Source organism: Coptis chinensis, chromosome 3 (assembly GCF_015680905.1).
Source record: "Coptis chinensis isolate HL-2020 chromosome 3, ASM1568090v1, whole genome shotgun sequence".
Taxonomy (NCBI): domain Eukaryota; kingdom Viridiplantae; phylum Streptophyta; class Magnoliopsida; order Ranunculales; family Ranunculaceae; genus Coptis; species Coptis chinensis.
The window spans coordinates 116,668,674-116,683,160 of record NC_141458.1 but is presented as its reverse complement, the minus strand read 5'-3'; the positions used below and the strand labels follow the sequence as shown (position 1 = coordinate 116,683,160).

Genomic DNA, 14,487 nt, shown 5'->3' with positions numbered 1-14,487 from the left:
AATTATAAGCTTGGATAAATTTATTTACAGAGAGCAAATTGCATGCAAGAGAAGGAACATATAGAACATGAGAGATAGGTAATGAAGTAGGTAAAATAACTGTACCGATACCAACAATTGGTACTGAAGCGCCATTGGCAGTAGTAATGGCATGTTTAGAATGAGAAGCAAATAATTGGCTAAAGTTAGATGAGTTGCATGTCATATGATCAGTAGCACCTATGTCAATTATCCAATCGCTAGACGTAGTACAAGTAGAAAAACTAATAACAGATTTGGACATACCAGTTGATGCCACCAAACCTGCAGAAGGTTCACTCGGTTGAAGGGTTGGAGGAACAGCATGTTTGAAAGTAGAACTCGTACCAGATACTTTCTTACCCTTAGGATGCCAGTCTGGGTAGCCATGGAGTTTGAAACATGTTTCAATAACGTGATTATCTCCATTACAATTGCTACATTTGCGCCCTCCTTTCTTCAAGTCGGTAGAGATAAATTTCTGCGAGCGACCATGGCGACGCTATCCACAGTGCTGCTTGCCCCATCATAGCATCATGCGGTTGGCTTCACACATATCATGGCATAAGTCGTTTGAAGATTTGGGAGAGGGTGTGGAAAGAAGCGACTGCGAACCCCATCCAAGTAAGAGTCTAAACCGGCAAAGAAAGGCATACACTCGTTGGGAATTGACTTTGGATGTATATCGCCCAATATCGATTGGGACACTCCATATCTGATCATCAATGACATCATATTCCTGCCATAATTTGCATAACTTCCCAAAATATTGAATAACAGATTGCCACTATTTTGGCGAATAGATAATACCTCACAATGCAATTGGTATGCTTTGGAAGCATCTTCAGCGGCCAAGTAGGTGAGTGAGCTTAGCGGTAAAGATTTCCTTTGCAATGGATAATCGAGAAACAAGGATCGATATCCTTAGTCATGGCATCAAGCAACCATGATTTAATCATACGGTTATCGTCCTCCCAAACCTCATATTGAGGGGAGGAAGTGTCATTTGGAAGCGACCTTAGTTCGGAGATAAATCCCGTAGCTTCGGCCTCGAAGTTTATTCGAGCTCATTTAAGGACCACTCAATGTAGTTAGGTGCCATCTAGGCGTTGAGGGGTTAACAAGGATAATATTTCACGATAACCATTACTCGTTCTCAACCGGGTACGTTTTGGTGTAGACATGGTGTGTAGGCGTGGAAAAAGAGCGAAGAAGATGGCGGCTAGGGTTTGTAGAGTGGATCGATACCTATCGCGATACCATGTAAGAGTATTATTTCTTGTATATTTCTTTGTAACCATTACATGAGTTTATATAGACTAATTATTTACAAGTAAATCCCATAATTCTAGGAGAAGAATAAGGGATTGATACCATTCTATGGGAAGTTCCCTATCACGTAATTATATGATAGGAGACTTGATATATATCCTAACACACCCTCCAGTGCAATAGATTAGAAACTATTCAAAGCAAAAGTACACAACATTTGGGTTCTCCCATTTATGCAAATATGGGTGAATGCCCTCACACATCAGTCTCTCATTCATATCTAAAGATGCAATATTGTTGCCATGGCATCAACAACAAAATTAGCTTCTCCCCAAGTGTGAAATAGAAGAAGTTGTATAAACATGAATGCCTAGAATTGGTAGAACTTTAATTTCGTAATTTTTTTTTTATTCACTCTTAAATATCTTAATTGTTTTTCTATATGTGGCAACCTAAGGTATAATACTTACCCAATTTGCTAAATTATGTTAGAAGAATTTACCAAAAAAAAAAATGTTAAAATAAATCTTAAGATTTCATTTTGGTAAGGAAATTGTTTTGGAACTCAAGTACTTACCTTTGAAATAAGACTCGTAGATCCCTTTCTCCTTTTATTTTCTACAGGGACACCATCAATTTCAAAGTTTAAAACAGCAAAAAATCGAAGTCAATGCCATCAATTGTGGACATCTTATTACAGCCCACACTACGGAGTACGGACCCAAGTAAACAGGGCGGGAGGCCTGAGCAGTTTGAAACTTGAACAAGTGGAAGTGTAGCAGTAGCAGGGGTAAGGTGAGGAAAATGGCCGCCAAAGAGGAAGGCAAAACCGGCCTATTGAGCGCAGCTAAGCTAATATGCGCCGGAGAAAGCCACATGCCGGTTTCAAAAGGTTGAGACCTCCAAACCAGGTTTGGTGCACAAAATGTTTGAGATCAGAACCAGACTGTTCCAACGAAAAAAGAAGAAGAGAACTAGACTCTTAACTGCACAGTAGCTAAGGACTGTACTTGCATGTACTCTAAACAGAAATCTGGCACTAACAAGTGCACATACTTTCATATAACTTATAACACTCCGTGTTTTTATTCTTTTATTTTTCTAATAATAATAATAATGAATAATAGGTAAAATAATATAAAATAACTATCAGCTTAGGGATAAAAGTCCCGTAAGTAATAGATAAGTGTTGTCCTTATTTTTCGGAGAGTTTTCTCACGTAGAGTTTTTGAGAGAAAAACACAGCGAGAGTTTTAGGAAAAAAAAAATAGAGAGTTTTACTGAAAAGGTTTTGAACGAGGAAGATCGTCTTTTCGTGCGACAATCGACGTCGGTCTTTCGGGGTATCACTTTTGGGAAGCTGTTCGGTTAAAAAAAAACTATGAGTAGTCTGAAGATGTTTATTTTGTTTAATTATGTGTTTCTGCTAAACATATTCAATAATACTGTTTTACATATTCGAGATATTGTAAACTCTGTAATGGTGCCGACGGATACAAAACTTTGAAATACTTCTGTAAATAAAACTATGAAGAATTTTAGCTTTTAGCTGTCGAAGCCTTGACACCTTGGCACCGGTTGTTAATGGCATCGCCAGCAAAACCGAATCGTCCCATATATTTTTGGTTGTGTTTGAATGATGAGTTTTTGTTTAATTGTGTGGTGATGTTAACTGTTTAGTTTGAATTTTGATTGATGATGGGGGTTGTGTTGGTTTTACTTGGTTGTTGGTCGTGGGATGGTGAGGAATAGATGAATTATTGGTTGTGGTTCGAGGGTAGCTGTTACAGAGCCTTAATGGCGTCGCCTGCCTTGGTTGCTTAGTTTGAACTCTTGATGTTGGGTTGTTTTAATTTGATGTGTTGAATTGAGGTAGTATTTGATGTGTGAATGGGTGCTGGAGAAGGGCGAGTGAAGCTTTAGCAGAACGTTAATGGTGTCGATTTGGGTTTTCGGGGTTTTCCACAGTATAAGGAAATCATGAATTGTTGGTATAAGTACATGGGGTTTTTCTCCATGAACTAAACCGCTGGGTTCTTATTGGATATGGATGGCCGGTGGTGGCTGCATAGGTGGTGGAGGCGCTGGTGGAGGTTTTGCGAGGAAGGAGATGAACAGTAAATTTCGATTTGGGCTTGGGCCAAATCGTGGGTGGGCTTATGGGTTTTAAACTTTTAGATTTTTATGTTTAGACTTAAGTTTAGACGTACTATGGGCCTTTGAATTTGGGCTTTTGGATTAGAGGAGTTTGGGGCTGGTTGACTTTGACTGTTGACCAGAGTTGACTTTGACTAGTTGACCAGAATTGACCTTTTAACTCGGATTATGATTCGTTCTATTAAGATATGTCTAGGGCTATTAGCATGCTTGGCTTTAGGCTAAGACCTTTCTATATACGTGTGTACGTGTATTAACTACTATGTGATATTTCAGTTTTATACACAACGTTATGACACTTAGACATCGGTATATTAATAACGCGTAACCAAAAATACATGAAACAAGATACTCCTACGTTCTCTGAAATAATATATGCAATAAAGTTTAATAATGCGTAAACAAATTTACCGCATTCTCCACGCCTCAAGTTTTGGAATTGAGTTTTATAACTGTTGATGTCATATGTTAGGTGGGCATTTATTGAATGTGCTATAAATGGCTCGCTAACGTTATTTATGGGTATTCATTGAATGTGCCATAAATGACCCGGGTATTCATTGAATGTGCTATGAATGACCAGATTCTTTTCTTTGGACCCCTACTAGAGAGGAACTAAGGTATTAAGCCTTGCTTGGAGTTAGTTGTATTCTTTGATTATGCGAGTGTTTGGGTTTACTTTTGAATACCTAATATAATATCTACATATGTTATATAGAAGTTCTAACTTTCTTTTGTAGGAGGGTAGGACTTAATAACATTTTGTGTAGGGGACAGTGGGTCCTACCCTTATCTACCGATGGATATCGGTAAGTTTTAATTCAATGATTTAGATATTAAAACGAGTTATTAGAATGAGTTAATATAATGAAAGTTTTGCTTGGGAAGAAACTATGCCGGTTGAAATGACGGAACTACCTGTCTTCCAAACTGAGAATGATTAAGTTATGGGAAAATATAACGTGATTGTTTGGATAATTAAAGTATGATAATGGTTTTATGTGGTTAGTCTACTCATACCAGCAAATTCCATTTTGCTGACCCATGTTTGCTTTGTTTTGGCAATGTGAGTGTGTTCTTGGGAACATAGGTGGAAGGCAGTAGAACCACGGCGTTTGATTTGGATTTGATCTGGAGCAGTCCGTTAGTTCTTTTATTAGGTCTGTTCTTTTTGGAAGTATATAATAACGTAGTTTCATATTCATCATGGAATGAGAATACGATGTTGATGACCTATTATTCTTAGAATGTTATATTGATGATTTTTGGATGGAAGATAGACTTTCATAAAATAATAAAGAGAATTTTTGAAGATTATTTTTGTTATTAAGATTCTTTATGATGTGGGTTTTAGGTTTTGACATGTGTTGTATCCACCCCGTCATAGCCTGGGTTTTTAGACAATTGAACTGAGTGATGTTTGATATATTTATATTTCAAATATTCATTTTTTTTAATTGTTTAGAAATTCGAGCTGTGACATAACTGGCATCGTTATTGTCTGCGTTTCATTCCATGTATTCCAAGAATAAAGATGGTCTTCGAATACTACAAAGAGTGCAATTGTGTTCTTCCTTGACAGTTCGTTGTTACATTTGCGTGATTCATTGGACTGATATGAAACCATCAGCTCGTCAGTTTCACCGCCTTCAATGGATTGAAGTCATTGTAAATTAGTTGATAATTAGAGTACAATGATGTCAAATGCATAGTTTGTTGGAAAAATGGTTTAGCACTGTAGTTTCTTGTGTTTGGAATTCATAGACATTTAAATTGTCTAAAAACCATTTAATAATGAATGAGAAATTGTCTTTAGGGTACCCATTTGAGTAGAAATAATGTGACTTATATTTTAGGCTTAGGCTTATGGTGTATAAGTAATATTTCTTTTAGAAAGTGGTTTATATAACTACCGTAATCGAATTTGGCTTTTGTGAAAATGTTGTGTCTTTTCAAAACATGTATCTTTCGAAGGGGTGCGCAACTCTTTGAAAAGGTGCATACTCTTCTATAAAACCAACTGAAATCATATTTTGAAATAATATAAGGAAAAAGTCTTTTGCATTAGTTTTTCGTATATTTTTTTTCTACAAATTTTTCGTTGTTGAAGTACAAACACAATATTGTGTTCATTGAGTCATTTGAATTGGAATACTATATTTATAGGATTGAAATCCGTTTTATCCTGAGAGACAATTATTCATCAACCTTGAACACCATAGGGAGCAAATTTGTCTTAAGGACATAGTGATCATTACTAGGTTTGAATTTAATCATTGGTAAATTAAGTTTATTTGTTAAAATAAAGATTTGTTGATGATATATTTGTATATCAATTTGAGTTTTTCTATTTACTTAACAATAAATATATTTTTGGAATAAAATTTTATACTGTGGTGTTCCAAGGACAAATTGCATTGTTTTATGTGGTTTGCCTACCTATGCATGGTTTTGGACTATTACTTGACCTCGGCTCTTAACTTTTGTGGGCAATTAAATGAAATGATAAGAAACTAGGTCACAAGTCACAACCACGATGATAATTGCAAAGTACATAAGCAGATTCTATATGACAAAAGAATTGGAAAAAGTTTCTGTTTAAGTAAGGCATAAATGACACGCTGTGGGATTAATTGCTGACAACTTGACATATAAAAGAGTGTGAACGTACTTGAAATTACATCACCAATCTAAGTTTCAAACAACTTTTTTTTGGTCTCTTTTCATTTTCACAAATATCCTGCTAGTCTTAATTCATATATGGGAATTTCTTCAAAGAGAGAAGGAAAAAAAATAAAACAAAAATTATAACTTAAACCAATTAGGCTACGGAACTTCATTATGCTCAAGTACTGGTTGTGTCCTAGTTACAGTTGCAGAAGGCATTCTACTCATACCAATCCATACATTCTCAAAACTTTCACCTTCATCTGCTTTTCTTTCCATTTCTTCATTTCTCTTCATCTTTACAAATTTATAAACTATGACCCCAACCAAACCTATCAGGACCAAAGCAGCAAATCCTAATGCAAATCCTATCACTAACCACTTCCATAGTCTTTCTTTTGATCTCTTTGCCTTCTGCTTCTCCACCTCAGGAACGACAACAGAGAAATGTCCTTGATCCCGCGTAGAGCATACATTATTCAAGGCCATGTCACTGAACTCTAGCGATGCACCTTCACCAAATCTAACACATTTTATTGATGTTGAATTTGATCCTTGTGGTAATATGAATTGCGGAAAATGAACAGAAATAGGCTCTCCCATCAGAGTAAGGTTGAGCTTCATGATGCTGTAGGCACTTACATTGGTTGCATTATAAACCATAAAGCCGATAACAGGGGTAACCATTGTATAGCCTGGTACATTGTAATAAGTAGAAGACCAGTTGCCCAAATTTTGATAGACTACACTCATTCTCTTCACAAAAGGTTGAGGTATAATTCTTGAGGGGAGTCGAAATTCACTGATATTCGCTCCCTTAGTCCAAAAACTCCCACTCCTTAGCGTCAAGGCTGAAACTTCAATCCCAGAAAAATTAGAAGGGAGTGTCACGTTGTATAGAATCCCTGTACGATGCTGCGCTAATGACTTATAAGCATATTCTTGAAGAAGAACGTCTAAAGAATCGCGAGAAGTGTTCATGCTTTGGCCAAATGAGGAGAAAATGGAATATATTAGTAAGATGATGGTGTAGCAGCTTCTTTGAAACTCCATCAAAATCAATCAACTCTTGGCGTAATAAATTTTCTTCCTCATTGTATGAGCATCGAAGAACAAATCGATCTCTAACCGTTTCAAGAATATTTCCAAACAACACTTGCAATCCTCCCTTGCATGAACTCCTCCAATGTATGTCCTTCTTTCTTCTTCCAAGAAAACAATAAAATTCTTGGTTGAACCCGCAATATCAAAATCTCAACACTCTACGATTTTGAAATAATGATACGGGCTCAACCTCGAATCAACGATTCAATGCACAAAAATTAAACCAATTAGTTCAATCCCCTCGTACAATTTTTTGCTCATAAACGTCGACGTACAAAATTATGTACCACCCACCCCACGTGGATAAATGATTGAACCTTGGACGTCAAAAGTTGTCAGGTCCAAGATTCAAAGAAGAATTGAATCACAAAGAGTGGCTTTGAAAGGTTTAATCATGGAAGAAGAACAGAGAATAATGGCCCCACAAAAAAAAGAAGGGGTCGTTATGAGTTGTTTTGTGGTGTTTTTTAATTTGTGAAAGCCAGTCAGTTGGAGTTGGTTGGATTGTAAAAAACAGAAATTTGGTTCTTATTAAACTAGGAGTTGGTCAAAAGGCATGATCATATACAAAAATTCTCCGATTCAATGGTTAGCCAATTGCCAAACATACTAAATATCGCCACGTGGGGTACAAAAATGATGTCATATAATGAGCCGGAGTAGAATGCTCAGCTGGAAGTGAGGGACAAAAAGTAGAAACGACCGACAACGATAACGCTGGCGCGCGCCGGATATAGTTATGAAAATAAAAACTATATATAGAGTATCTAATTTACTTGAGTGTGATAGATAATTATTAGGTAGTAGGTTGTAATCTGGGCCGGCATGCCCTTTATGAGTGGGGTTCTAGTTTTTAATCTCTAAAGCACGGACGCACCTATAAATGTGCGGTGTCCATGTCGGACGGCGGTCAATATGGTCAAGAGGCAGGTCAAGACGCAATCAGGACATGGTCAATATGGTTAGGACGCGGATTTTGACCCAAAAAAATAAAAAATAAATAAAAATAATATTAAAAAACTCAATTTTTTCATTTTTTTTTTTTTTTTAAGACTTATGTAAGGGTGCCAATGGGTACTCAATTACTCATAACCGAATCGAAACCGAATATTTCGGTTTTGGGTCTTAAAAAGTTATACCCATTTAAAATGGGTCATTAAAAACCGAACCGAAACTGTAGAACTGAATAGTAAAAAATCCGTAGGTACCCGAACCGAAACTGAAACCAATTATTATGATTTCGATATATAAAATTTAGTATTATATTACATTTAAGATAATCAAACTCATATATTATAATATAAAATATATTTATTTACGTGTAAAAGTCTATTAAATATATATAATATAATAGTGAATGTGTGTTGTTAAATGTATATTTTATAACTATACGTTAAACAAGTGTATCGTAGATATTAATAATAATGTCAACGTGTATATTATGAATTAACTAATATATTTTATATTTATTAACATATGCACGCGTATATATTTAAATAGGATGCACATGTTTGATATATTGTAGTACACACACTTATTATAAACCAATATATAGTGTTCATGTTAAAAATTAGTGATGAGATGTAATTGTAAGATGCATGTACTCATGTTCGATTTAAAATATGAGTTAATACACGTGTACAAATATATGTGTATGCACGTAAAATATATTAAGGTAACAAATATATGTGATTGTACGTGTACATGATCGAGTTAATATATGGAAACAAATATATGTGTATGCACGTAAAAAAAAATCAAAATTATAAAGTCAGATATTTGATTATTTTAATTTCTATATCAAAGGTTTAAATTATCATATGAATAATAAATGTTTTAACATGTATGATTGATACGTGTTCATAAATTGATGTAAATATGATTGTTGATACATCACTAATTATACATAAAATATTATTATGTAGGAAAATAAAAAAATAAAAATAAAAAAAAGTTTTAGTGTTTAAATGATTGAAAATGTTTAATAATCATAATAAATAATAAAAACCCGAATAAGAACCGAAACCGACAAAAATCCGTGGGTTTTTATGGTTTTGGGTTGGATTCTATAATTCTCATACTAAAACCGTTGAGAACCGAAACTGATAGAACTGCAAATAGTAAAACCCAAACCGAAACCGTTAAAACCCGACCTAAAACCGATCCATTAACACTCCTAGACTTATGACATGTTTTTAAAGTTTGATTAGAAAATATTAAACTTAGTTTTGTAGCTATTTATCTTTAATAGTTTTGAATTTATGAATATTAATACATTTAATTTAGTTTTTACGAGTCTGTGTCGTTGTTTGTCTAACATAGTTTTTAATCCATTTAATCATGGACACATAAATTAATTGGGCCGGGGTCTTATACTTTTCCCGCCATTTTAGTTTGTATGAAACAACAACAAAATCAGATCTGAAAACACAGAATTCACAGCCTTCACCTGAAATCTGAATTCGAGATTGATGGAGGAAAGTCTAAATTTCTCAAAAACACAACGCATAGTTTTAATTATAGATTTAAACCCACTCTTAAATCTTGAAAACCCAAAACCCTACATCAATTCAATTCTCTCCACATCAAAAACCCTTCTCACATTCCACTCCCTCTCATCATCTCTCTTCACTTTCAAATTCTTCTTCTCTTCTCTTTCCCCTTTACTCTCTTCCTCTAAACTCCATTCCATTTTCCCTAAATCTTCTCAATCCCCCTCTTTTAATTACCCTTCTCAAACCCTAATTTCACTTTCTCAATCTTTAAATTCCATTTCTACCCTTGCCCAATCTTTAGTTTCACCTCCCAAGGCTTCGTTTACCGCCAGTTCGGTCTTTCAGGTTGTGCATGATTACATTTGGGAATCTCAGGTTGAAGATGATTTTATAGGTAATAATTCTTCAATTGTTAGAAGTAATTTGATTGTTATATTATCGCCGGTTTCTAGAAATTTGAAATGTTTAGGTGATTTTGTTGATGTGGAAATTGAGGAAGGGTCTCATGTGGTTTGTGACAAGTTTGTGAATGTTTTTAACCCTGTGAGTGAAGGGTTAGTGAGTAAAGATATACATTGTTGTTGGGTTGATGTTAATTATGAGGAAGGACGCATGGAAAATGGATCTTTATCTGTTTTTGAGAAGGGGATTAAGAGGTTGGGTTGGGGATTTTGTTCAACTGATGCTATTGTTTTGGGGTCTGCTCTTGTTCCATTTGGAATGATTTATCCGAGAATTGGTTGTGATATGACGGATTTTTATGCTACTAGTTGTGGGAAGAAGAGTCGGGTGGAATTGAGACTTACAGTTAAAGATGTTGGGGGTAAGCCCTTGGAGTGTAACTGTTGTGAGCTTGAGTTGCTTGATTTGAAGCATTTGAATACGCAAGCCGGCACATGTGAATCTAGTAATTCAACCATCGTGGGTTGTACTCGAACGAAAATGTTTATGGAAAATCAAACCGTGAAGATCTCTGTGAAGTTGGTATGGAGGAACATTGAAAATTTGAAGCTCAAGGACAGTTTTCATGATTATATTCTGCTACGAGGGTCTTCGCTTGGGGAGGATCGAAAGGAGATTTCTTCAGATGGTTTCTTTGCGGATAAGGTTCTGGAAATGCTTTGCATGGAAACTAGTGACTTTACTCCAGGAAAACCGATTTGGCAGGTTTTTCTTACTTTCCTATACAAAAATAACTACTGGGCTCTGGTGTCTGTTTCAGTTGGAGGTGACCAGTCCTTAATGGGAATTCTAAAGCCATTCACTGTCCATTCCGCTCTAGTTTGTATTTTAGATAAATTTGCATTTGGAAATTATTGTGATGCAGATGGATTTTGTTCTAGCTTGGCGGAAATTGTTACTGTGAACTCAAGTGAATTGCCCAAGGGTAATGTTAACAGTTCAAGTAGTTCCCAGAAGGATTTATCTCATACGAAGTCATTGGAATTTCAGGATGGTAAAAAGAAAAATCATAGGAAGAGTTTAAAGTGTCTTCAAGAACTCTCGTGGAACTCATTCTGTGAGGCAGCTCTAAGAGACACTACAATGGATTTGGAAGACGTATACATTGGGAGGGAGAGTACTAATTCTAAGAAGATGAAATTCTTGAAATGCTGGATGAAGCAGGCAAAGAAATCTTGTTGCTCTTTTGAAATCAAACCAAATGAACCTAAGTCACATTCATTAAGCGAAGAAGAACTGAAGGTAAGACTAGTTGGGTCAGAACAAGAAAATGATCAGCCTGTCTCTTCTTCTTTCTCAACTGAAGAAGCTTCTTTTGCTGGAACCAAATTAGCTGGAGAAACCATTCCTGTTTCTTGCTCAGAAACTCCAGAAGCTTTTTTCAATTGCATTTCGCAGAAGGTACAACAAGGCATTGAATCTAAAGAAGTGGACTTGGGTGCTTTAGCAGAGAGGCTTGTTGAGTGCTCCATCAATTGGTTTTGTCTGAAGCTTGAAAAAGAGAGTGCACTATTAAACACAACTCCCGAGGAGCAAGCAGAAAATTGTACTAAAATGATTGTTGCTGAACTGGTGAAACTTTTACTAAGAGAGCCTAAGGATTTGGCTATGAAATATAAAGTCGGTGAGCCACTGCCCTCGACGTCTGAGTTGAGCTCTGCGTCGTATACTTCAGAAAATAGAATTAGAGAGTATCCTAATTGAATTATATAATTCTTTTATTTTTATTTTTTCACATTCTTTGGAAAAGTTAACGCTCTAAGCTGATGACTATTCGTAATATGTTTTTCTTAATCAACACAAAGATATGAGTTGCAGATTTTGTTTCGAATGGAGATGCTTAGATCGAAAGTTGAAGGAGACATTGAAGAGAGTGCTAAGAGGAAAATGGTGAAACATATTTGTTTGCTCTTAGATGACATTCAATATCACTTTGAAGGGGGCTGTTTCGGTGATGTTAGCCTTGACAAGTACGTTGGGAGGACCATTAAAAGCAGGTACACTCATACCTATAGATCAGAATTAATGTCAGTCTTTTAACTCCTTACCTACATGTTTCCATCCAAGTCGATGATAAATTCCTCAATAGCATTTCGAGTGAAGAGTTGTTGTGTAATCTTTAGTATTTGATCATTTTGTGAGGTGAACTCATTTACTTATTTGACAGTATCTATTTTCTTTCTTGTGAAAGGATTAAAATATAAATTTCTTTTTTACAAGCTCCATATTAGGAGATACCAAAGATGAGGAGAATAACATTGTCTGGTTTATCTTGGTATTTCATTGAGAAAAATGTTGGACTCTAATCATATCTTATATATACGCTCATGTAGTCACGTGCTCCTGGGGATTTTCCCTGGTGCTGAAGTGTAAGTGTGTGTTTGATTTCTGGTAAAGTTTCTTCTAGGAAATTAACTCAACCAGCAGAGTGTTATTATATCTATGACACTATATGGCATGTTCCAGAAAAGTTTTTCACAGCAGTATCTTTTGTTGGAGAATTTATCATCTTCTGTTTCTTCTCTTGATTATTGTACGAATTTACACAATACTATTCCATGAGTCCTCTTTAGGACGCAATAATATTTGTGGCTATCAGTCCGTAGTCAGGATTAACCCCGATTTTGTTATTTGTTGCAACTTGAAAGTCGTCTAGTCTGCATAGTCAAACTGTAGGTTAGTTTATATTCCAGATATTTTCAATCTTGTCAAAAGTTGTTCGTTCTGATTTTCAATATTTACTGTAGTATACTATTGTAGGAATAAGATGTGAATTTACACAGAGACTTCCATTGTTTTCTTTGATTGGCAAACTACCAGAGATTTACTAACAATACTATGCTAAAATGCAAAAATGAAACCAAATGCCACTATGCCAGGGTAACCCAAATTTCCTTTCTCATCTCAATTTTCTTTTCTTAAGAAATTGTCTGTGAGAACAATGCTAATACTTGCACTATTGCGTTCCCGAATTAAACTTACCTTCCAGTTTCTATTTTCACTTATGTGTGTTATACTGTTATAGCTATTCTGGCCATATGTTATCGTTCAATAATAAGTTCCCTGACTCTTGTGTCTGTTAATTTGTAATCAAGTTACACTAGATGCTGCTACCCCTAGTAGATTTTATCGTTTTAAGGATATATTTCAATTTGTCTAGTTATAAATATCTGTTACCTTTTTAATTCTTACAAGTAGCAACTCATATTTCTCAAGACAGGGTGGACTAGATGGTCCTCATGCATAGAACGAACTTATATGAAATCAGTTTCTATTGATCTTATTTGGCAGGTTTTCTCACTGTCTAGGAGACGTGGTTGACAGAATCTACACCAAGATGGATCTACTGCTCTATTATGATGATGATCGGCCATCTGGCTCTCAAATAAATAGTGAAGATGGTGATGAAGCCCAACGGCAGGTTATTTTTGAGAATGAGATAGGTGAAAGTGCCAGTGGTAGTGCATCCACCTCTGGCAGCATGCCTATTGAACTAAAGGAGTATTATTGTGCAAGCCCAATAGAACTCAGAGAAAAGGAACATCAGTGCTGCTTAATGGAAGCTCAGGAGAAGAGAGAGAGGGCTAGTAGGTTCTCATCTTTCACAGGAAGAGGCCAGTATTTGCAAAGGGTGTGGGCGCCAAAAAATCTGAAGGCAGTGAGAGGAAAGACCGACTCTCGTCATAAACTTCCTAAGAGAAAGGACGGGAGGGGAACATGCTCCGATGTGGTGTGTGAGACCCCAATGACAGGGATGAAACGTTCGTGCATACGAGAGAGCAACGAGGCTAAAAAGCAGATAGGTTCTGAGATAAGGCCGTGTGGGTCTGTTTCAAAGGCACTATTTCAGGATGGTAATGATGCTTAGACCAGTAACATTGCTTTATATTGATGAACATCACGAAAGTATTGCAAGTGCTTGACAGAGTGCAGTCACACCTTGAGTGTAAGGGTTTAAATTAGTTAACATGGGGTTGATAAAAGGATACTTGATCAAAATGATTCTAATTTTCATCTTGTTAGGCACTCTCTCCTTGTAAAAAAATAACACAATTTCTGTTATATTAAATGCTTCATCTAATTTTCGAATTGTTAAATGTAAGTCTACACTGTTTATTTGACTGAAACAATGCGTGAAGCTGTGATTTTTTTTTTATTATTTATTATTTTTAATTATTTTAGTTTATTTTAACAGATGTGAAGCTGTGAATTAATGTAAGTCTATTTCTTCTACGACCCTGACCCTAACTATTTTGACTGATAATGATCTGTATTCAGATAGAAGGATTTAGAAGCATTTTCAATAGTTGTA

The 14,487-nt window shown here is 35.7% G+C and overlaps 2 protein-coding genes across 2 annotated transcripts; one reads left to right on the top strand and one right to left on the bottom strand.

Annotated features, from left to right (window-relative positions):
* Positions 1-6,097: 6,097 nt before the first annotated feature.
* LOC147513419 (uncharacterized) lies at positions 6,098-7,786 on the bottom strand. The gene has a single exon (XM_086599540.1). It carries the CDS (start codon positions 7,165-7,167, stop codon positions 6,274-6,276), a length of 894 nt encoding a protein of 297 aa, XP_086455666.1. The 5' UTR covers positions 7,168-7,786; the 3' UTR covers positions 6,098-6,273.
* A 1,787-nt stretch (positions 7,787-9,573) lies between these two features.
* Positions 9,574-14,272, top strand: LOC147513418 (LIM domain protein). The gene is made up of 3 exons (XM_086596463.1): positions 9,574-11,866; positions 11,981-12,172; positions 13,467-14,272. The coding sequence occupies exons 1-3, from the start codon at positions 9,690-9,692 to the stop codon at positions 14,041-14,043; spliced, it is 2,946 nt and encodes a 981-aa protein (XP_086452589.1). The 5' UTR covers positions 9,574-9,689; the 3' UTR covers positions 14,044-14,272.
* The last annotated feature ends 215 nt before the right edge of the window (positions 14,273-14,487 follow it).